The sequence below is a fragment of the Hippocampus bargibanti genome, linkage group LG05 (genome assembly GCF_051943395.1).
Source record: "Hippocampus bargibanti isolate YZ-2025 linkage group LG05, ASM5194339v1, whole genome shotgun sequence".
Classification (NCBI taxonomy): domain Eukaryota; kingdom Metazoa; phylum Chordata; class Actinopteri; order Syngnathiformes; family Syngnathidae; genus Hippocampus; species Hippocampus bargibanti.
In genome coordinates this window covers 19049674-19072254 of record NC_142738.1, presented here as the reverse complement: position 1 = coordinate 19072254, position 22581 = coordinate 19049674, and the positions used below count along the sequence as shown (strand labels likewise).

The 22581-nt window shown below is 40.4% G+C and overlaps 1 protein-coding gene across 6 annotated transcripts in view; it reads right to left on the bottom strand.

Moving 5' to 3' along the window:
* Positions 1-6230: 6230 nt before the first annotated feature.
* Positions 6231-22581, bottom strand: part of tspan9a (tetraspanin 9a) — a 239831-nt gene continuing 223480 nt past the window's right edge. For all 6 annotated transcript variants that reach the window (XM_088997135.1, XM_088997136.1, XM_088997134.1 and 3 more), the window contains 5 exons: positions 20422-20496; positions 9729-9830; positions 9352-9483; positions 7498-7581; positions 6231-6370 (listed from right to left, as the gene is read on the bottom strand). In XM_088997135.1, the coding sequence (XP_088853261.1) occupies positions 6299-6370; positions 7498-7581; positions 9352-9483; positions 9729-9830; positions 20422-20496 (465 nt within the window). In that variant the 3' untranslated portion in view covers positions 6231-6298. The remainder of the gene's footprint in view (positions 6371-7497; positions 7582-9351; positions 9484-9728; positions 9831-20421; positions 20497-22581) is intronic.

Here is a 22581-nt window from a genome sequence, read left to right as displayed (position 1 = left end):
GTTCAGTACAATTAAGATTATTCATTTTAAGTAAAATATCTATCTATCTATCTATCTATCTATCTATCTATCTATCTATCTATCTATCTATCTATCTATATATATATATATATATATATATATATATATATATATATATATATATATATACAGTAAAGTCTCGTTATATCGATATCGGTTATATCGATAGTACCGCTTGTTACGATACTATTTTCATTTCCCTTGCACATTTCTAGTCTTTTTATGTATAATTAGTACTGTTTAGTACGATACCCGGTTATTACGATAATCCGGTTATTACGGTGCTCCTTTTCATCCCCCGCCGGCCATTTTTGTTGTTTATATCGATATATCCGTCGCGCCATTGGTCAACTTGGTCACGTGTCTTGTTACGTGAGCCGCCATCGGTCGCGCCATTGGTCGACTTGGTCACATGAGCCGCCATCGGTCGCGCTATTGGTCGACTTGGACGTGTGACTTTGTCACCGTGACACGCCATCGGTCGCGCCATTGGTCAACTTGGTCACGTGTCTTGGTTACGTGCCCAGCACCCGTGTAGCAGAGCCATTTTCATTTTCAGACGCTAGCTCGTGTGTAGCAGACGAGATTGAAGTGTTTGTGTTAAAAGGTAAAAATGGGAAGCAGAAGAAGATTGATGACTTTTTTAAATTGTATACATAATACAGTAAGATGTAAGCGTTGCAGTTTCCCTGTTGTGTTATGTACATGCCCACTGTACTGTATATGAATGCAATCGTTTTTTGCAACAATGTTTCTTGTTTTGTCTGCTGAAGCGCGATGATTTTGAAAATTATTAACATTCCATATTGTGTATTAAAGGACAGCCGATGTCACTTTTTATTCAAATGCAAATAAAAATGACTTCACGCCAAGACGTCTTGCATTGCTTGTGAATCCAAACAATGGCTTCAGATTCGGATAATATGCTTTCTTGTTACACATCCAGTTATGAATATGTTTCAAATACACTGTAGTTCTGAGGATTAAAGCATACATGTTTACAATCATTAAAGAATTATATGTGCCATTTTGAGGCAACATTGGGGGAACATCTCTCACCCAAAAAAAAAGGGAGCTAATGGCCAGCTCCGTTTCTTATATGGCGCTTGGCTGCCCTCTTTTGGCGGCTTTTGTTTAATGCAGTTCGGCGCAGGATCGGATATATCGATAGTCCCGGTTATATCGATATTTTTTCGGACTCCCTTGAATATCGATATAACGAGACTTTACTGTATATATATATATATATATATACAGAGAGAGAGAGAGAGAGAGAGAGAGAGAGAGAGAGAGAGAGAGAGAGAAGATAATATAATAAGATGGCATTTATAATAAACAAATACAATAATAATAATAATATAAAAATAATGTGAGAGAAGAGGATGCTATATATATATATATATATATATATATATATATATATATATATATATATATATATTTTCGGTAGTCGAGTGGTTATCACACCGGCTTCACAGTGCGGAGGTCGCCGGTTCGCATCCCGGTCCGGCCTCCCTGTGTGGAGTTTACATGTTCGCCCTGGTCCCACGTGGGTTTTCTCCGGGTCCTCCGGTTTCCTCCCACACTCCAAAAAACATGCATGGCAGGCAGATTGACCACTCCAAATTGTCCCTAGGTGTGAGTGTGAGAGTGACTGTTGTATGTCGTTGTGTGCCCTGCGATTGGCTGGCAACCAATTCAGGGTGTCCCCCGCCTCATGCCCGAAGACAGCTGAGATAGGCTCCAGCAACCCCCGCGACCCTAATGAGGAATAAGCGGTACAGAAAATGAGATGAGATGAGATATATATACTTCTTTTCCCTTCAGCGGTCGTCACGGGTTTTGTGCATCCTCTTCTCTCACATTATTATTATTTTTATTTTATTATTATAAATGCCATCTTATTTTATTATCGTATCTTCTCTCTCTCTCTCTCTCTCTCTCTCTCTCTCTCTCTCTCTCTCTCTCTCTCTCTCTCTCTCTCTCTCTCTCTATATATATATATATATATATATATATATATATATATATATATATGATAGATATATAGATAGATATATAGATATATATTTTACTTAAATATATAAGATAAGATAATAAAATAAGATGGCACCTATAATAGAAAAATAAATTAAAAAAATAAATAAAATAAGTGTCAGGTTTTGCAAGGTGGTGATGGCGGGTGCGGATCCCAAGAAGCAGGCAGTAGGGAGCAGGAGGTTGTTTGAGAAATTGTATTAAAATAAAGGTCAGCAGGAACAAAATGTAAAACATCAAAATCATCTGAACAGAAAAAATACAAAGTATCAAAAGAAAACCAAGTGTAAAAGTCCGCCGAGGTTAAACAAACACATGCACTGCACACAATGCATGCAACAAACATGCAGCAAACAATGAACCGACACCGGATGGTCGTGCCGGGTGTCCTTTTAAGTGTCAGTGATTAAAACGACCTGCACCTGCGAGGCTGCAGGCAGGGCTGACGTCGCTACCCGTTGGTCGCCAATCTGATCGCGACGACCAGCACCTGTGCAGGTACAGGCGGGGCCGACAGCAACCCCCGTTGGTCGCCAACCAGATCATGACAGTACCCCCTCTTCAAGGGGCTGCTTCCAGAAGTCCCAACAGTCTCCCAAAAGGTCCACTCGCCAGGGAACAATGGTGGAGACGGCAACCGCTGCCTCTCCAGCATACGACGGGCGGCGGCCTGATGGGAACGGGACTCGGCCTAGGGTGGACGAAGACGCAGCACGGATCGTCGTGGGCGTGAGTGTGATCCCTCTCGCACATTCACGCGACGGCGCATGGCTCAACGTGGACGTCGAACTGCCAGGCGCAGAATGGCACCCCGTACGGCCGTATGGGACCAGGTCTCGGCCGGACGCCGACGTGGGCGTGAACTGCCCGGCACCGGGGAAACGAGACCAGTCCTGAGCCGCTCCGGGATCCAGCGGTGAGTGGGGTCTCGGACTGACGTTGACGCGGACGTTGCACGGCTCGCCGTGGATGAGATTCAATTCGTCATGCACGACGACAGCGTGGCTGGATGTGGGCGTGCACTGCCAGACACCCAATGTCACCCTGGACGGCCACCTGGAAGGAGGTCTCGGCCGGACGTTTACGTGGACGTTACGGTTCGTCGAGTGACGCAATTCAAACTCGACGAGGCTAGGGCTAACGTGGACGTAGCATTGCCAGGCACAGGGTGGAAATGAGACGGGTCCGTTGTACCTGCGGGATCCGATGGTTGGTTGGTTCATTCTGTCAGGTTTTGCAAGGTGGTGATGGCGGGTGCGGATCCCAAGAAGCAGGCAGGAGGGAGCAGGAGGTTGTTTGAGAAATTGTATTAAAATAAAGGTCAGCAGGAACAAAATGTAAAACATCAAAATCATCTGAACAGAAAAAATACAAAGTATCAAAAGAAAACCAAGTGTAAAAGTCCGCCAAGGTTAAACAAACACATGCACTGCACACAATGCATGCAACAAACATGCAGCAAACAATGAACCGACACCGGATGGTCGTGCCGGGTGTCCTTTTAAGTGTCAGTGATTAAAACGACCAGCACCTGCGAGGCTGCAGGCAGGGCTGACGTCGCTACCCGTTGGTCGCCAATCTGATCGGGACGACCAGCACCTGTGCAGGTGCAGGCGGGGCCTACAGCGCCCCCCGTTGGTCGGCAACCAGATCATGACAATAAGATGGCATTTAATAGTCCCACAATTGGGATAATGAAATCAACGTAAACAAGATCAATATTTGTCTCGGAATGGAGAAATTTGCAACCGACATTAAGTATTGTTTTGATCAGGGAATCTTAAGAAAATCTCCAGATGTCGCAACACTGTCGGATTTCAAAGTACAAATTATGTTTGATCTCGAGGGAAAAATGTCTTATGAACATCTTTTCAAGCTGTCTGTTCATGATTGACATTTTCACCCGAATTTAGCGAGGTTCATACCACACCCCGGCACCCCGACAATCAGGTGTGAAATGCTGTACACTCCAGACTGCTCATTTCCTGTTTGACACTTGTAATAGCCAAAGAAAAGTCCAAAACTAAATTGCAAAAAAACTGACCCATACTGATGGAATGACGTTTCATGTGCTTCCCCCCTTGGGCCATTTCCATTCAAGCCCCCATACAAAACATATCAAAACAAGTATTTTTTGGGGTTTGAGGAAGCCGATTGATTATCAAGCTTCTCTGGAATGAGCAAGAGTCCCAAATAGATGTTTTCTTTGCAGCATGTTGCCAAACTATCCATCTCAGTTTTGATCGACCTAGACTCCCACCACGCTGTCCTCTGGCTGCCAGGAAGCAGAAAGCACGGGAAGAGGAGTGGTGGAAAAACCAGAGGTGTGTCAGGAGTGGGGAAGTGAAGTGAAGTGCAACTTTGTTGTCAAATGTGCTGTATTTTCTACGTACAGCAAGGGAAATATGGGAGGATATTCACTCTTTTGTTGGGTTTGCTCATAACAATAACCGTATTTTCCGCACAATAAGGCATTATAAAAGGATTCAATTTTCTCAAACAGCAACAGTTCACTTTATAACTGATATGTTGAAATATGGATAAATATTCTAATTTATTGTAGGTATTACTTTAAATGCCATCTAAAGTATTTTCTTACAGTTGCACCGGTTGTAAAAGGGCTATATGAATAAAGCTGTAATATATTGTACGGAACACAGTCTCAGCCTCTACTGTAACTTCCATGCACCTTATAATGCGGTGCACCCTATATATGAAACGTTTTAAAATATGCCATTCATTGAAGGGGCACTTGATCCTCTGAAGGGTCTAATAGTGTGGAAAATACAGTATAACCTGAAGAATTAGAAAGGTTGTCTAATCAAATCTAATCTAATCTATTGCCATGACTGCTGGTCTCAGATCGCTGCATTATGTTCCCGAGAGAATTCTGACATTCACTCACACAATACAAAACTAAATGACAGATTGTTTCTAAAATATTTGCTTGCTAAGAGCGCAGCAACAATTGTTCTGACTAATTTTACTTTTTTTAAGGAGGCTGAATGCTCTTTTGTAGTGAAATTTGAAAATAAAGGGGATGGTAGTTTACCCCACTAGACTGAAGGAACGGGAGGACAAACGCGTGACAGTGGATTATAAAAACAGAAACAAATTTTGTCGCCTTTACGAACACAATTTATGATATCAGCATGAATACTGTCTTTGCCTCTGGTGCCCATGATTCTCTTTGTTTTAATGATTTTCTTTTTCCAACCGTTGCATTGTGGAACAATGTGATAAAATACACATATACCCTACAATTTTGTTTGTACACCGAAAGGGGAAATTTCATCACCCAGGATCTTTCTCTTGACAGTTCTGGTGGACCTTTAATAAACAACCATTTTACACAATTTATAAGCCTCCGTGGGAATCATGTCGATGCTGGTGTGTGGCAGCACACTGTGTGTGTGTGTGTCTGTGTGTCTGTGCTTGTATTTTTACCCAGGCAGATTTATACTGTTATCCAAAGAATAAAGCGGCATTTAGTACAAAATGATTCTTCTCCCTTTAATAACTTCCTTCAATCCTCCTCACTTTACCCAAAATGCTCGTCAGAAGGAAAAATACGACTCGTGGTTCATAATAAACACCATCCTGACATGTCTTCACGTCAAATGCAACACACACTATACGGTATTGTACTTACATTCCACAGGAGCATCACACACATACAAAAAATATTTTGGAAAACAAGGCTAATAACATTTTTGAAGGTAAGTCGGTGAAGTAGAAAACTAGCATGCCTTTTTTCCATTTACAAGTGAAAATGGGGGTATTTTTGTAAGCATAAAGGAAAGTCAAATACTCCACAAAAAATAGTTGGGGATACGTTTTTTGTTGTTGTTGTTTTGTTGTTTTTTTGTTGCTTTCCCCAATGGAAGGGGAGTGTTAGAAAGTCTTGAACGTCTTTGTGTTTGTGTGCGCCTCCCTCCGATTAATTGTTATTCCAAGCAAAGAAAGAAAATGATAAAAAAGGGAGGGAGTGACAGCCAACAGGATTCGCTTCAGTGCCATATGACTTGTCCCTTCTCCTCTTCTAGTTGTGTTACTCTTTGGCAAAAATGAGTGGCGAAAAAAGACAGCCCAGATAGGAGACATATGGAATCTGCACACAGAGTCTGGGAACAAAGTCAAAGTATGGTTGTAATGTCGTGGCAGCGGTGGTGCGGGACGAAGGGGTACATTTAATCAGAGTTCCATCCTTTCAGGAATTGACGAGCCTCTTCTTCAGAGGCTAGGCATCATACTTCTTCCCTGTTCTGTGGATGTGATGGAAGAGCGTCATGGAGAATGCCATACCCAGAAGCTGTGGTGGGTAAAAAGAGAAGGAGACAGTATGTAAAACTTGACATATGATTTATGAAAGCGCACGGAGAGCACATTTGCTTCTATATGGCCCATACGCATTTTGGAGCACCAGCATATTCACTCGCCGACAAGCGAAAACGGGAGGCAAAAGCATTCCATCCAAGAAGTAAATGGAGACAGATGAACAAGTATAGGCAGAGTACCATCTCTTTGAGGTTGTCATTACATGTCCTATTTATACATCACACAGTTGGAAGGCTCATTCTAATATTTTTTTTCTGCTGAAGCAAGGAGTACATCTTAGTACCGCCTCACTGAGAAGAAAATGTGAATACTTTAATTGCTAAGGCAAATGACTCACTGTCGAGGAACAATCTCTGAACACACAGCATGCCTGTCCCAACTAGTATATTTAGCTTCAGTTGCAACAAAACTACTCACATTCTATACCTGAGTAAAAGTACACTTTCCTGTGTAAAAATACTTGTCTTTGCTTGACATAAAATGTCCAGATTCTGAAATGTGTTTAAGTTAAAAAAATCAGTTGATTTCCATTGTGATAATTTGGAACAAAGGGAAAAATAAAATGCTCACGAAACATGTTTTCCTCATTTAAGAACATGCATTTGATGTCATCATCAACATGAAACAATTCTATAAAAAACAATTGTGGATAGCGACTAGCTTGCTTTTCCAAATTTGTTGGGTCATTGTCATTCTGAACACTTTAAATTACTGCTTCCGTTCGCCTTTTCCCCATGATGTCTCAATCTTTTAATCGATGAAGATCTCAACTGAGGTTGACATTACCTCTCTCTATTTAGATGTTTTTACAATGTGTCATTATCCGTGCAGGTTTAAAAAAAAAAAAAAAAACAACCCTATCCAGAGTAAAAGTAAAAAAGGCAACAGGAAAATAAAAAAACACCTACAATATAATCTTAAGTAGTTTTATTTTGTTACTGAGCACCACCGTTATGATCAAACTTTTTTGATCAAAGATACCAATGAAGTGTAACCTGTACGTTTACACCATTCAACACTCAAGTATGTAATATTTGACTGCAAGTATAAAACCTTTTTCAAATACCAAATGTTGCACCATAACATCAATACACTTCCTACCTGCACAACTACGATGACCATGCCTATGGTTCCCAGCATGTGCTTGTTGTCATCAAGCCATTCTTCTACTTTCTCAAAGCAACCCTAGATGGAAGAACACATGAGGAAAAACTCAACCAGACATCTTTTTTTCCTGAAAGCTTTGTGAATTATACAGTGGACGAAAGAGCACTGACCTTGTACCAATGTGAGGTGTAAAATAAGTGAATTATGAATTGTGAATTTTATATTGGTTCATACAAACAGACACACGTATTAAACTTGCAAAGTTTCTGGTTCATTCAGAGTTCAGTTCAGTGAGACCTCAACTTACGAACTTAATTGGTTCCCAGACAGAGTGTGTAACGCGAAAAGTGTGTATCTCCAAAAAAAAAATTCCCATAGGAAACCATTAAAATGGGAATAATCCGTTCCCAGGTTTCCATAAAATATACTTTTCAACTAAATAAGCCTTAAACTACACACAACCTACCCTATTCTATGTATAATAAATGTGCTATTGTATTGTAATGAAAGAAATACACTGCATTGTATCATAAAGTCACTTTATTTACATTTGTGATGGTCATTCATGGCTCTTAATTGACACCTGTTGCTTTCTGACTTGTAAGGTCTTACGAAACTGAGGCATCACATTATCATTCATCATGTTGATGATTCTTATAGCCTTTTCTGAATGGAACTGTTCAATAAAAGCCTGCACATCAACTGTTTAATGGCCGGCTTATGCTTGTCCTCTTGAAGGCAAATCAAATTATCTGTGTTGATGACCTCATTATGGTCAGCAACAAGCTCCTCGATGTCATCTGCATTCACTTCGAGTCCCGTAGGTGTGGCAGCGATTTTATGACAACAAAAGGCGCGAGTCCGATGATTCCACGGACACGGAATAAAACGCGACAAAAGAAGGCGGGCGGGGCGAATAAAATGGCACACTCGCGTCTAACAATCACCTCGTGCAAAGCAAACTCTTGGAGCACAAGCAAACATTTGGAGCACAAGACGTAGCGATGAACTTTCGTTGTAATCATGAGGTGACAGTGACTAGTTGAAAAGAAATGAAATTGCAGAACGACAATGAAATGAAGTGACGCGAACGTAGGCCACGCCCGAGCTGTCAACTCGCACGTGACAATTTAGCGTGACTATTGACACGCTGTTCCTGTGTGTGTGAGGCGTTCGTAAGTTGAGGTCTCACTGTATTCTAATTATGAGGTGGGGTTGAGCTGCATTCAGTTTAAAAAGAACATAACGGTGCTTGCTGTATGGTCGTTTTCTTGGGGCAAGGTTTCAGGATTTTAGTGCTGTGCCATCCCAGTGACCCAGCTCAATGGCTACTTATTATCACCTTGCCAATTATGTAATTTCCTTCCTTGGACTGGAATAACTACATAACAGAGTGGATTTGGCTTCTAATAGGAGGAAATAGGGAAATAAAGTGTTCCGTGGCTGTTAACAAAATGGCTGTGACCACATAATGGAAAAATCCGTAAAGCAATAAAAATAACATTTAATAGAAGCTCTATTTTCTCTGATTAGACACACTAGGTTGTGAAAGAAATTCAGCACCAGATGGACCTCCAATTACGGTTGGATGTCGGTAGAATGTATGAATTAGTCTTGTCTAGAATCTGACGGTAGAGTTCAGCCCTAAATTAGAATGTTTAGCATCTGCAAGTGCAACAATCACACACAAAAACCTTAACGATGTCCACTGGAAATTAGGTCAAGCTCTCTCTTTCTCTCTGGATGATTATGATACATGATGATTCGGTTACAAAATGGAAAAATAACTTTTATTCTGGAAAGACATGTTCGTCATGACATTCTCAATTCAACTTAGGAAGCACTTACCCGATTCCAAAACATGTTTGTGGAGTTCCGCCCACAGTTCTGGTAATGCTCCTGGCAGCAGCGGTCAGGAACAACCTTCTCTTTCAGGGCCTCATGCCAGTCAGTGTAAGCTATAACGCCACAGCACTTCCACTGTGTATCCCACACAAAACAAAATGCAATCAGTAAGCCAGACGGTCCATCGGGTTCCTGAAACTTAACTTTGAAGAGACTTCATTCACATTGTATTACACGGTAATGGAATGTACTCAGAGAGACCAGCCATGAAATTCATTGTTGTATTAATACTCAGACTTGAAGCCAGGCAATACATTATCAGAAATGTAGCTGTTCGACAAATTCAAAACGCATGTGATCTAACTGTGAGGGTGGCCTACCTCTGCCTGGATGATGTTCCAGGCATTTCTTAGGCCTATGTTGTTTTCAGAGTTGTACAGGACCAGCCCATCCTTCAGATCTTGTTTAGCATTCTCACTCACCTGCAGGTGGAAGTGACATAAGTCATGGTTAGCATGCCTTTGAGCAGCAAACCATCCCTGTGGAGTGATCACTGAACAGCAGTGAGAAAAAAAACAGTGTGCAACTCAAACCCAGAGAGTGCTGTCAAACAGCAGGAACTGATGTGCAGTTTGATCTCAGCTACTTCAAGCATGTTAAATGGAATATCATCCAAAATTGAAACTTTTCTTGCTGCGCCATAGAGCATACACTGTCATCAGAATTGTGCACAAATGTTACCTATGAATTCAGGTCCACGCCTCTGTCTGAATGAGTCAAAGGATAATGAGTCAAAGGATCTTTTTTTACAGAAAAAAATGTGGAGGATGGGCTCAGATGCAACAGTACAGGTGGCGGTTTTGGCAACAATTTAGGAAGATACAAAGATTGATTTTGACATCAAAGGCCCCATTGTGGGAGAGCGGCGCCCGTGCGCTCGACATTGTTTTTGTTCCAATCCCAAGCTAGTCTAGCGTTTTTGAGTCTGTTTCACACCTGCTAGGGCGTAACGTTGCACAAAGTAGCCTTGCCCCCGGAACACAATGATAATATGGTGACGGAAAATAATCTGCAGATGAATTGTTTTTTTGGAGACATCACATTGACAATTCATAATGGACCAGTGGACATGAACACTTTTCATAATCATAACAATGAACAATTGGCAGAGTAACCTAATTTGTACTAAAAAACATGCTACTAACCTAAACTATCACAAAAAAATAAAAAAGACTATAATGATGATTTTGTCTGACATTGCTCAAAAAAATAGTTTGTGTGAAATTTTAGTCTTTTTAATATCACACAACTGATAAACTTTCAGAAACGCAGTAATGATTAGGTCGTATGAATGGCAACAGATGGCCGCATATGATTACGCAAACATTGAATTATTCTGCCAGTGCTACACCACTGGCACATACTGTATAAAAATATATGTTCAGCTAGTTAATCAGAGTATTTGCATAAATTAAGTCAAATTGGATAATTTCCCATGACACCCCTTGATGAGTCTTGTGGCACAATAGTGAGAATCACTACTCAAAAATGTCAGTATGTCTGTTATGCGGCAAGACAGCAAGCAGATGGAAAGATGATCAAAGTTCACTCAGCCAGATCCAGGAAGGATATTTTGAGTTTTCTTTATTTGAAGTTGTTGTGGATGTCGGATTTCGGCAGACCACAGGTAACACTGCTCTCCAGGCTGTCCTTTCTCCCTCTTCTTCTTCCTCAAAGTCACTTCTTCAGTTCCTGAGCTTCTGGCCAATCAGATCCCAGCGGCAATTGGCCATTCCCAGGTGGTCGCCATCACCTTCTCAGACAATTAGCGGTCGCCCGAATCTACTGTTTTGGATGGGGAGAAATGCGCACCTTTTTCCCATCCGAAATGGAGAAAACACGAAATTATTTAACACTTCTTTTGGCATCATGACATCATTCACACCCTCTCTTCAGAATTCAAACATTCTTGTCAAATAATCAGCAATAACTTTTTTTGTTTGTCAAGACAGAGAATCTCATATGTGACAGGTCCTATTCTCCTAGTCACAGTGTATGGGCCCTGGCACTTTGCCAGTAGCTTACTTGGTCCCGTAGATAATAATATTAACACCTTCTGTCCACGGTGTCAATCTCTCCCTGATAAATTCTTGCTGTTGTTCTCGCTGGAGATCCTCTTCCAGCTTCTGACGTTCTGAATCTTCCGTATCTTTCTGTAATTCTGGGTTCAGAAACCACGGGAATTACACCTTGTCTTGGACTAGGAAACTGTGGTGGTTGGGCATATGGTAGGTAAGCCAACATGGGAGTTTCTTGTGTAACGATCCCACCTTCTTCAAGCAGGGCGAAACGATCCCACCACTGCCACCAATTGTTATATGGCAAGACAGCAAGCAGATGGAAAGATGATCAAAGTTCACTCAGCCAGATCCAGGAAGGATATTTTGAGTTTTCTTTATTTGAAGTCGTGGTGGATGTCGGTTTTCGGCAGACCACAGGTAACGCTGCTCTCCAGGCTGTCCTTTCTCCCTCTTCTTCCTCCTCGAAGTGACTTCCTTAGTCTGGTTTTAAAGGTGGTTCACCTGAGCTTCTGGCCAATCAGGTCCCAGCGGGAATTGGCCATTCCCAGGTGGTTGCAATCACCTTCTCAGAGACAATTAGCGGTCGCCCAAATCTACTGTTTTCGATGGAGAGAAATGCACACCTTTCTCCCATCCAAAATCCAGAAAACACGAAATTATTTAACACTTCTTTTGGCATCATGACATCGTCAAAAATAGAACATTTGTCAAACTGCATCCCTGATACAACATATCAACCATTTACTCAGTCACAATCTATGCTATAAAATGTCCACAATCATTTAGCCATTCTGGTTGCCACTCCTGGAGAATGATATATTCATCTATTTAGCTTGACAAAATCAAAATAAACTTTGGGCTATGACTGACTCGAGGAAGATCTTAGGTTGTCTCACTCGCGCACAGCTTCAACATACCCTCAGGCAAAATGCATGTTAATCGTTTTCCTTGTGACTGAACATCAACAATGTGCCCTGGGTTGTGTAATGTCTCTGGGAGATTAATATCTTATTCGATGAGTTAATGAGAAACAAAAGTTAGTGGCTTAGATCTCCTGTAGTTTGGCATCCCGATGGGTGGATTCCAGTAACAGCCACAACAGATTGAGGGGCACTTCAGATATGTTGTCATTATTAGAAAGAAAATGGGCACTTTGTCCCCCAACCACACATAAAGCTTCACAAAGACTATTAGGGATACAGAGGAATTAAAAATGAATAAATGGGCAATGATTCAGATCATCAAATTCAGAACATGAATAAAAGCATGTAGTACTGTCATCATAAACATTAATATTTCCAGTACCGTCTATTAAGGCACTTCCAAAATTCATGGTATTTTCCCCAAAACCGACATGCCAATGTTTTATTGTTGTGTATTAATGTGTTGTTTCCAAGTTCACCTCAAGGTGATTATTAACAGAAACCAATTATAAGCCAAAAGGGTTGTGCCCGACACTAATTGACATGTACATCCTCCAATACACTCAAACACAAAACTACTTAGTAGGATCTGCGCTGCCATTATGAAATAAAGATAATAGCAAAAGCAGAGTATATTACACACTAAAAGGAAAAATAAAAACAAATTATATCAGAATAGTTAGCCATATGTGGATGTGACCTTTGTGTGCCTTTTTGTTGAGTTTTGTTCTGGTTGCCACTCCTGGAGTTGAGTTAATTGCCTTCAGAACCTTTGTCTTTCATTTATTGTTATGTCAAGCCATTTGTATTTATAGTCACATTTGTGACCCATACTCACTGCTTTCTTACCGCTGACGTGGTTGTGAAGGCTCTTATTAATGAAGCTGTATTGTATTGTATGGTATTGTATTCTCTTCAGCATAGCTCCAGGTCATTGATGTATCATGCAAACACAGCCAATGTATTGCCCGTTTCTATTCTGTGCACCTTATAACGCGGTGCACCCTATTTATGAAAACTGTTTGAAATAGGCCATTCATTGAAGTTGTATGCCGTATAATCCAAAACATTATATAGTGGAGACAATAAGTTATATCACTTTTCAATCAACAGTAAGCAACATTTTGCTTGAAAACAAACAGTGGTACATGAGATCCGAGTAAGCAAATTTGTGCTATGTTGGCCAGTTTCTTTAAAGTTTGACTTGCAACTGTTTTCGTCCTGAAGTACCAAAACCATGGTTAGAGGCTAAAAAAGCCAATCAAATAAACATTTCCTAAACATTTGGATTTAGCATAGTTCATTTTAACAAAGCCATAATTGTAAATTGAGCATGCACATATATAGAAGGAATATTGTAACCCTGTTGTACACAAAATTAACTGCATTTGCTTTCAATTCAGTGACGTGCATTTTGACGTTTGGATGAAACATGATGTTAATGCAAGTATCTTGTGTGACATATACTTTTTCAGACTTTCAACATAACAGACAGGGAATATATGACTGTTGTATGTGAACCCTCTGTCTCTCTGGAATTATTTTTCACACAAGCTCTGACCCACCTCTGTTACAACTTTTCGACCACCTCAGTCGACATTTCATATATGTGGCTATTTATAAAGAACACTAACGTGGAATTGTCTGAGTTTTAGAAAACAGTGGCAAATGCAGTGGAAATGTAAATTTCTCCACTGCGAGACTAATAAAGGCAAATCCAATCCAATCCAATCCAAAGATCCTCATGGCAATTAGAGAGCTGCTATAAGCTAAAAGTCGTGTCATTAGATCTGAGTAATTAATCCTCTTTAATTCTCAGCTCTGTGCAATATTGTTTGCTCATTAACGACCCGTAACAGTCACTGGAGAGTAACCACCTTCTCCACACCATAAGTCACCACACATCCACGGACATGGCTATGGTAAAATCGTCTTGCGCTCCAACCACTGCGCATCTTTTAATTTAAGTGCGAAAACCTTTGTTTGCGCTTGACATGACACCTAACGATCTAGATTTAAAGTTAATGAAATACATTTTTTCGTGCAACAACCCATTTTTCTCCTTTCGACCATGCAAATCGTATACAATGTTATTAACTATTCATAACTATATACGTATTCAAGGTGCATGACTTGAATATTATGATATCTGGATTATGTGAATACCTTTTTTTAAAATTCTCATATATGTATCAGAATAAATTTGAAGTAATGCCCTCAAACGTGAATAGGATACATACTGTGTCAAGAAAATATTATTTTTTACACCTGAACATGCATAAAAATACAATTCTTAATACTACACTAAATGGCCATGAAATTTGGAAGGCTACTTGATACTTGAATCTTACTTCCAGAATTAATACACAGCAAGTGAGTTCTATGAGGGTTTTGTTTCCTCTCATCCAATTGATGAGTGTTGAACCTTGGTGGAGCTCTGTAAGCATCTGAGTGCCATTCTAATTAGCCGTGGCACTGATTAGGAATGTCTAATGACTGAACTCTCAGATTGCCGCTCTAGCAGAAGCACAGTACAATATTGCATATTTACAGTCGGGAGTGTAATGAGCACTTAGTGCTTTGTGTGAGTATTATTTTTAATCCATTGCTCCAAGCAGTGGATTAAAAATATTCCATTATCAAATCTCTTCCGCACACGCTTAAACTCTCCTTCTGCACGAAATGCTTGGTTCAGTCAACATATGACAACCACACACTTAACATCTTCCATCAGGGAATGTGCACTTATCACGGTTAGACTTAATGATTTTATGTGAATTGCTTTCACTCACTTGATTCAAGTCACTGTGCGCTGTCCAGAAGTGGTGCGATAACTCTTCCGAAAGTTGAATAAATGATATTGAGAGAGAGCATCAGAGCAACAGGTCCTCAACAACACACCATTAAAGATGATATTGAATTCCCATGGATGCATTGTAAACCTTGACCAAGGCCAAATGCTCACTCGTTCGAAAGCAACACCAGTGCTTGCTCTCTATTTGGTTTGAAATCATAAATCATGGCCACAAATTGAACAGATTCTGATAGCCTGTTGGTTGTTTGTTTAGTGCAGTAATCAATCAGCAAATGAGGCACAATATCAGATTGCTGTCATAGCTAGTTTCCTTAGTTGGCCTCTCTCAATTATCCCCCCAAAACCATGCTAGACATTTTTACATGGTAACCATGCCTTGCTTCAATATTATATGTTGGCCGTTTCGCTTTGAAATAGTAACATGATTTAAAAAAAAGAAAAGAAAAAAATGCACATCCGATTCGCATGACCCTTTCAAGCATTCGTGTCACAGAGGCCTGTATAGGTCCTGTCTCAACAGTAACACAATGAGCAAGAGCTTCTTGGCTTAACACTAAAATAGAAATTGTGTGGTATTGAAACATAATATTTGTCACTTTTGAGTAATGAAGGAGGCATATTCCTCAGCCCCAGTTTCAAAAGTGGTCCATCCATATGTCATTTTTTTCTGAAGCAGCAAGTCGCTGAGACTAGAAGAATTCCTTTTCACCACAGCTGAAGTCTGCACTGCACTTAATGACACTCTGGCTTTCTGTGTAAACTATTGACATTGTCCCTTGGTTACTTCACCAATTTGAATCCGTGCCATTATTATTTCACTTCCTTTTCCTTTTTCTCTTACTAACTTACCCTCTCCTGCAACGTGTTTTTATTCCGCCTGACATCCTGCTGCCCATGCTCTGCACCTCCTCTTCTCTCTTTGCTTCTGTATTGTGAGCTAATAAACCTCCACTGCTGTTTGGGTTGGCGTGTTGGTTTGACACAGAAACAATGAGGTCTCAGCATTACAGACGCATGGAAATAATCTTTTTTCTGGCCTGGCCATCTGCTATTGTCAGCTGGTTGCTAACAGGAGGACCCGATGTAATTATACAGTAGTACAGATTCTATATGGTAAAGAAAATACCTGACGTTGATTCGCTGTTGTTCACCTTTGGGTTATTTGGTTATGTTTTTCTGTTGAATTAATTTCCTGTGATGGTTCTGTGGCATTGCAGCATTTATAGCTGCAACCATTTTCAGGATCTCATTTAAATAAGCAAGAACAAGAGTTTACTATGAGGGATATGATAACCCAATCTATATGGACAAAACGTTTGAAAGATTTTGAAGGGAATTGCAACACTTGATATCGTTTTAGAGACAAAAGATTCAATAATCGCCTGTCAATCCAAAATGAAAAGCAGACAGTCGTTACATATTCCAGGCTTGTTACTCAATTGATTAGAAGATCAAGCAGCAAAAGAGGATTAATCATTCCTCTGATAACAGCCTGTAGCAGGGAATGCCGGATATGGCATACATGATTCCACTAGAGGGAAGAAGGCCACTGAATGGCGTATAGCCTAGTCCAAGGAACATACCACACCATCACTGCTGCAGGACGACAGGCTAAAATAAAAACATATTTTATTAAAATCAAATGAACTTCCTTTGTCATAATGTTTGACGAGCAGTAAATTAAATATAGCTGCGATCAGTAGTATGGTTTGGCAAATCATTTGATGTAAAACACGATCTACACTGCATAATTTTTTTCTGACAGAAGAGATATAAAATACTGTTAATGCTCGCTGGAAGTGATAGAAATGAGACACTTATACCTGACTAGAACATGGTGTTCTAATGACTCAGAATTTGAAACATCAGAGCACTATTTCAATTCGACTGCTCAAGTTCGGGGATCAAAGCAGTGTAGAGACACCATTTAAATTTCATGGGAGGGGTTGCATTTAGGATTCTGACCAATCCCCTCTACAAAGTTCAGACAATACTATTGGTGAGATAAGGCAGTAAACAAATTGGCTGCTGCTGTTGGGTGTATTTTGAGCCCTGATCCAAATGTAAAGACGGATTGGCTGCTAAATGAATGTTTTTTTTTTATCTGCTTGGAAAACTATGTTTGAAGAAAGGTCTCTCAAAAGAGAAGTGGCATTAACTGTGCCTAACTCCCATAGGGCTTGACCTAAATAGTAAAACAATATTTACACACAACCCCATTATAGGATTCACCATTAACATATTTAAAGGAGAACTTAGGCCAGCATTGTCAAATTCTCACTGTCATTTTCAAAACTGCTTCATCCTCATGAGGTTCGCGGGGGGTGCTGTAGCCTATCCCAGCCATCTTCGGGGGACACCCTGATTTGGTTGCCAGCCAATCGCAGGGCACACAAAGGCAAACAACCAGTCAATGTCACACTCACACCGAGGGACAATTTGGAGTGTTCAATCTGCCTGCAATGCATTTTTTGGAGTGTGGGAGGAAACCGGAGGACACGGAGAAAACTCACGCAGGTCCGGGGAGAACATGCAAACTCCACATGGGAATGCCGGACTGTGTCTTGAACTCACTACCTCTGCACTATGAAGTCAGCGTGCTCACCACTCGACTACCGGGCCACCAGCGCAATAGATGCCATTAAAAAAATAAAAATCCTGATTATGATATTAGGATGATTTTTTTAATTACTGGTATATCAATTTGTTTTCGAGAAATACTTTGTTTTATCAATCATAAAATAAAAACAATACAAAATGAACGACTAAGAAAATGTGCAACATTGCCACGCCCCGCTCTATCCAAGAGGCTTCGTCAGCTGACGAAGCCTCTTGGATAGGAGGCGAAACCTTCAAATTTGTACAGATGACGGCTGAAGAAACCTTCTCATCGAAATACTAATTATTCTGCTCCAAAATATATGTGCATTTCTCTACTTGGGCTCACTTCAACCACTCAAAATATCACCAAATGAATCACATTTCCATGGCTGATTTAAAACGGAATAAAGTAATTAGCAGTTGACGTGCAGTTTCTGTCTTGTCTAGTTCTTTTAATAAGTCATCAAGATACCTCCTCGCACCCTCCCAAAAAAGCATTTCATCAGATTGTTAGTATTAGATACATACACTCTTTGTGACATTTTTGTCACAAAGAGTTTTCTTATTTATGCACCACTCATCAGAAAGTGCATCAAATACAGCCACACACATCCTCATCAGAGATTAGGAGCTCTTACATTTTCAAAGTCGGTACAATCATTTATCCATTCATTTTCTGCACTGAATAGCTTTACAAAGGCTGCACGGGGAGTGTGTTGGATTTTTTTCAAGCTTTGGCTTGTCACAGAGCTTTTTTGTCAAAATTGACCCACCCATTTGCACAGCAATGCCGCTGCATCCCAGGTGACAAACGCGTCGCTCTAGCTGCCACTCTGGCATTGAGCTACTTTGCTGCCCAAACAGCATTTGTCCGTGACATTGGATTGGATTTGCCTTTATTAGTCTCGCAGTGGAGAAATTTACATTTCACAGCAGCAAAGTTATGAAAGTGACATAGAGCCCAAGCTCATCTCGTTCTGCTAACCATACCTGTTTAGCAGCCAAACTGTCGTATAACAATCTTGTATTACCTGCTCTGTCATAGACAGGTCGAGGTGGGAGGGAGGCTACGCACCATAAAGCAGTGTCCCAATCTCTGCCTTTAGGGGGCGAATTTTAGTTCTGACATCATTATTACACACAGACCTACTATTTAAGTGCTAGTGTTCAGCCCATCCTATTTAGATGGAGGACACCTGAAGGGAAAGGCCGAAAGGAAAAGAGGAAGAAGGGAAAGGCCGAAAGGAAAAGAGGAAGAAGTTCAGCCCATCCTAGTGTTTAGTCTTTTACCGTACAATAATTTTGCCTGCAGTATAACCTTTCACCCACGGTTATGTAAGATGTGTTTTATGTTATGTTACTGACATGAATCACAGAAAAAAGAGAGACGAGCTGGACACTCTGAGAATATATAACATTATATTTTAAATATATTGTGCATTGCTTATGATCCTGTTAGACAAGTGAAAAGTAAGTCACTCACTGGCAGTTGCACAAATTGAAGTAACAGAAGCTGAATGACAACCATCATCATCAACATGATCACAATAATAATCATGATTTATATTTAGAGTGCTCTTTAAAAGAAATTAAAGGTACTTTACAGTTTGTTATGAATAAACAAAAAACATGATCTAACATACATTAAAAAAACGAAACAGAACAAGGACAGTTCCCATTGATGTGACAATTGCAAATTAATGGGAGTGTGAAGTGGGAGTGATTTCAATTTGTTTTTCAAAACACAAGTGTCAATTGTATCAGGGATGTCACTCATACATTAATTTCAAAGGGACGGGGTGGCGGAACCCCTGACCACCAATGTCAGTTTGGTTTTCATTGCCGGCAGTAAATCAGATTGGATTCCAGGTTCGCTAAGGCCAATTTTCACTGATACTGAGCTCCAGGCTATTATCCATGATCAATTGATTCACAATGACAGCTTTATTATTCATTGTAAAAAAAACAATAAAATCAATAAATAAACATTACTCATCACTGGCATCACTGTAGTTTGTGATAAAACAATCTTAGATTAGACAGATATTAAATAATATATGGCACCATTATAAACAGTGTCTCTCTATCACACAACACAAACACACACACACACAGGCACACACACACACACACACAGGCACACACGCACACACACATGCGCGCGCCACACACACACACACACACACACACACACACACACACGCACGCACACACACACACACACACACACACACACACACACACACACACACACACAACACACACACACAGGCACACGCACACATACACACACATACACACACACGCACACACACTATGTATAACATTTTTTACATTTGAAATATTGTCATCTGTTGTGCCATCTTAGGCACACATTTATCTTCAACTAAACAAGGTGTCATGGGAAATGTGCACTGAACCATTTGTAGCAAGCCAACTGGTGTGGATTAACCGGCATTTTGGGGTGTAACCTCATACAGCAGACGAGCTTTATTTAGAATGGGCATATGTTGAATATATTGACACCCTATTTGCTTTTTCTTCGTTTAATTTAATCTGCATACAATATGTGAGATAAGTCACTTTTTGACTGACAGGAGCTAACAAAGGAAAATGAGACCAACTTCATTCTATGAGAAATAAAATAACCTACCTTATCTGAGTACACAAAGAACAGGATGAGTAAAATCAGCTCTGTCAAGAGAATTATCAGCAGGACGATGAAAAACTGTCAAAAAAAATACAAGAAAAACTGTTTACACACCAACAAAAAAAGATTACATTACGAAACCACTTTAGCTGACATAAAAAAACTCTATTACAATTATAAAAGTATGTGCTACGCGTGAACAAACAAGAACCGCTTGACTTCAACAGTTCAAAAGGCCACATAGTGAAATGAAGTGAATGAAATGAAAATATGGGAAAATAACATATTTACTAGACTAGATTATAACCACTGCTTCAAGACCAAAATTGAGAGATGAAAGAGGAGGTGGGAAGAAGGCAAGAGAGGAGATAACATGAAGAACCACGTGCTTGAGGGTTCATGAGAGAAAATACAATGGTTTTAATACTTCCTTTGATTAATTTCCAACATAGCCTTGGAGCTCATCTACTATTCTCTCCTCACGTGTCTTCTCCTAAACTAAATATTTACCAAACATGGTAAAGGACATGCAAACGAACATTTTGGACGAAAACAATACAATAAATTGTGGGTGTAATCATTAGTTTCATGGCTCAAAAGGAAAAGGTACAAAATCCGTGTGGAGATACAGATAATTAATTTTGTGTATCTCTGTAGTTCGTGTGACGACTCGACTTTGCTACTCCACATGCACATTGAAAAAAAAAAATCAGATACCAGCTAATCTTTCAGAATCTTGGCTTCAGCAAATCAGCCAATTTGCAAACAATGACTCGTTCGTCAAGGCAATGCTCTGTGAACTTCCATTTTTGTCGTGTTTAGATATGGGGAGGCACAAGAACATATTGTTGTCAAGAACTTTCTGGGTTGACTTTGCCTTCAACCACTGGCATGATCGTTTGCCAAATATGCAATATATATATACCCATGCTACGTTTTGCTTGGAAGTTAAGGGCAGCCATGTCAAACAGGAGGGTTTGGTGGAGCTTTTGACTGATGCAAGGACTGAAGCATACGCACAAACTCAAGTTCTCATCTTTTTTTAAAGCACTCAAAAGCTTGAACCTGTGTAATTAACTTGTGTCAATGACAACTGCCTTGTAGAACTTTGCTCTAACTGAATAACACCAGAAAAGGTGTTATAAAAATATATCAATGTCCAATATTGTGTCGGAAGGTTTCGGTGTGCTGACTGTACAGTCAAACGAACACCATGGAGACAGTGTGGCAGTCTGATTGAGTGGGCTGTGACTACCATGGAGGAATCACACTGACACGGTGCAATGGAGACATCATACCTGCTGCAAAACAAAATACAGCAATGGTCTGGGGATTTGTGGAGTTTGCATGTTCTCCTCGGACCGGCGTGGGTTTTCTCCGGGTCCTCCGGTTTCCTCCCACACTCCAAACAAATGCATGGCAGGCAGATTAAACACTCCAAATTGTCCCTAGGTGTGAGTGTGAGAGTGACTGTTGTACGTCTTTGTGTGCCCTGCGATTGGCTGGCAACCAATTCAGGGTGTCCCCCGCCTCGTGCCTGAAGACAGCTGAAATAGGCTCCAGCACTCCCCGCGACCCGAATGAGGAATAAGCGGTACGGAAAATGGATGGATGGATGGTCTGGGGATTGGGGCATTGTTGCTCAGTGAGAGGTTGGCCATCTCCCAACACAGTGGTTGGAGGTTCAATCCTTGGCCATTGTGACGATGCCGAAGTGTCTTTGCGCAAAATACTAAAACTCCTGATACTGTGTCATCAGTTGGTAATGAGGTAAAATTATTTGAGTACCTAATGTACAAAAGTGATTTTTCGGTGGGCCTTCCTGTGTGGAGTTTGCATGTGTTTGCCATGCTTGCTTGGATTTTGTCCCTGTCCTCCTTGGATTGGAATATTAAAATATCCGGAGTATTTATGAAATTGTCAGAAAATTTATAGGTATCATATTTAAACCAAAAAGTGTGGTATCTCCCATACAGACTAAACAGAGCCAGAATTCACATTGTTTCAATGAGTTGTGAGTAAATTAAATAAGAATTCTTGAAGAATGAATGACTCTGTGTCTTAGTGTTGTCATATTTGTTATTTTTTCAATTTTTTTTCCCAAGATGGCGGCGTGTGAACACGCAGCGGCTTCCCTCTCCCGGCAAATTGGCGTTTTCATGT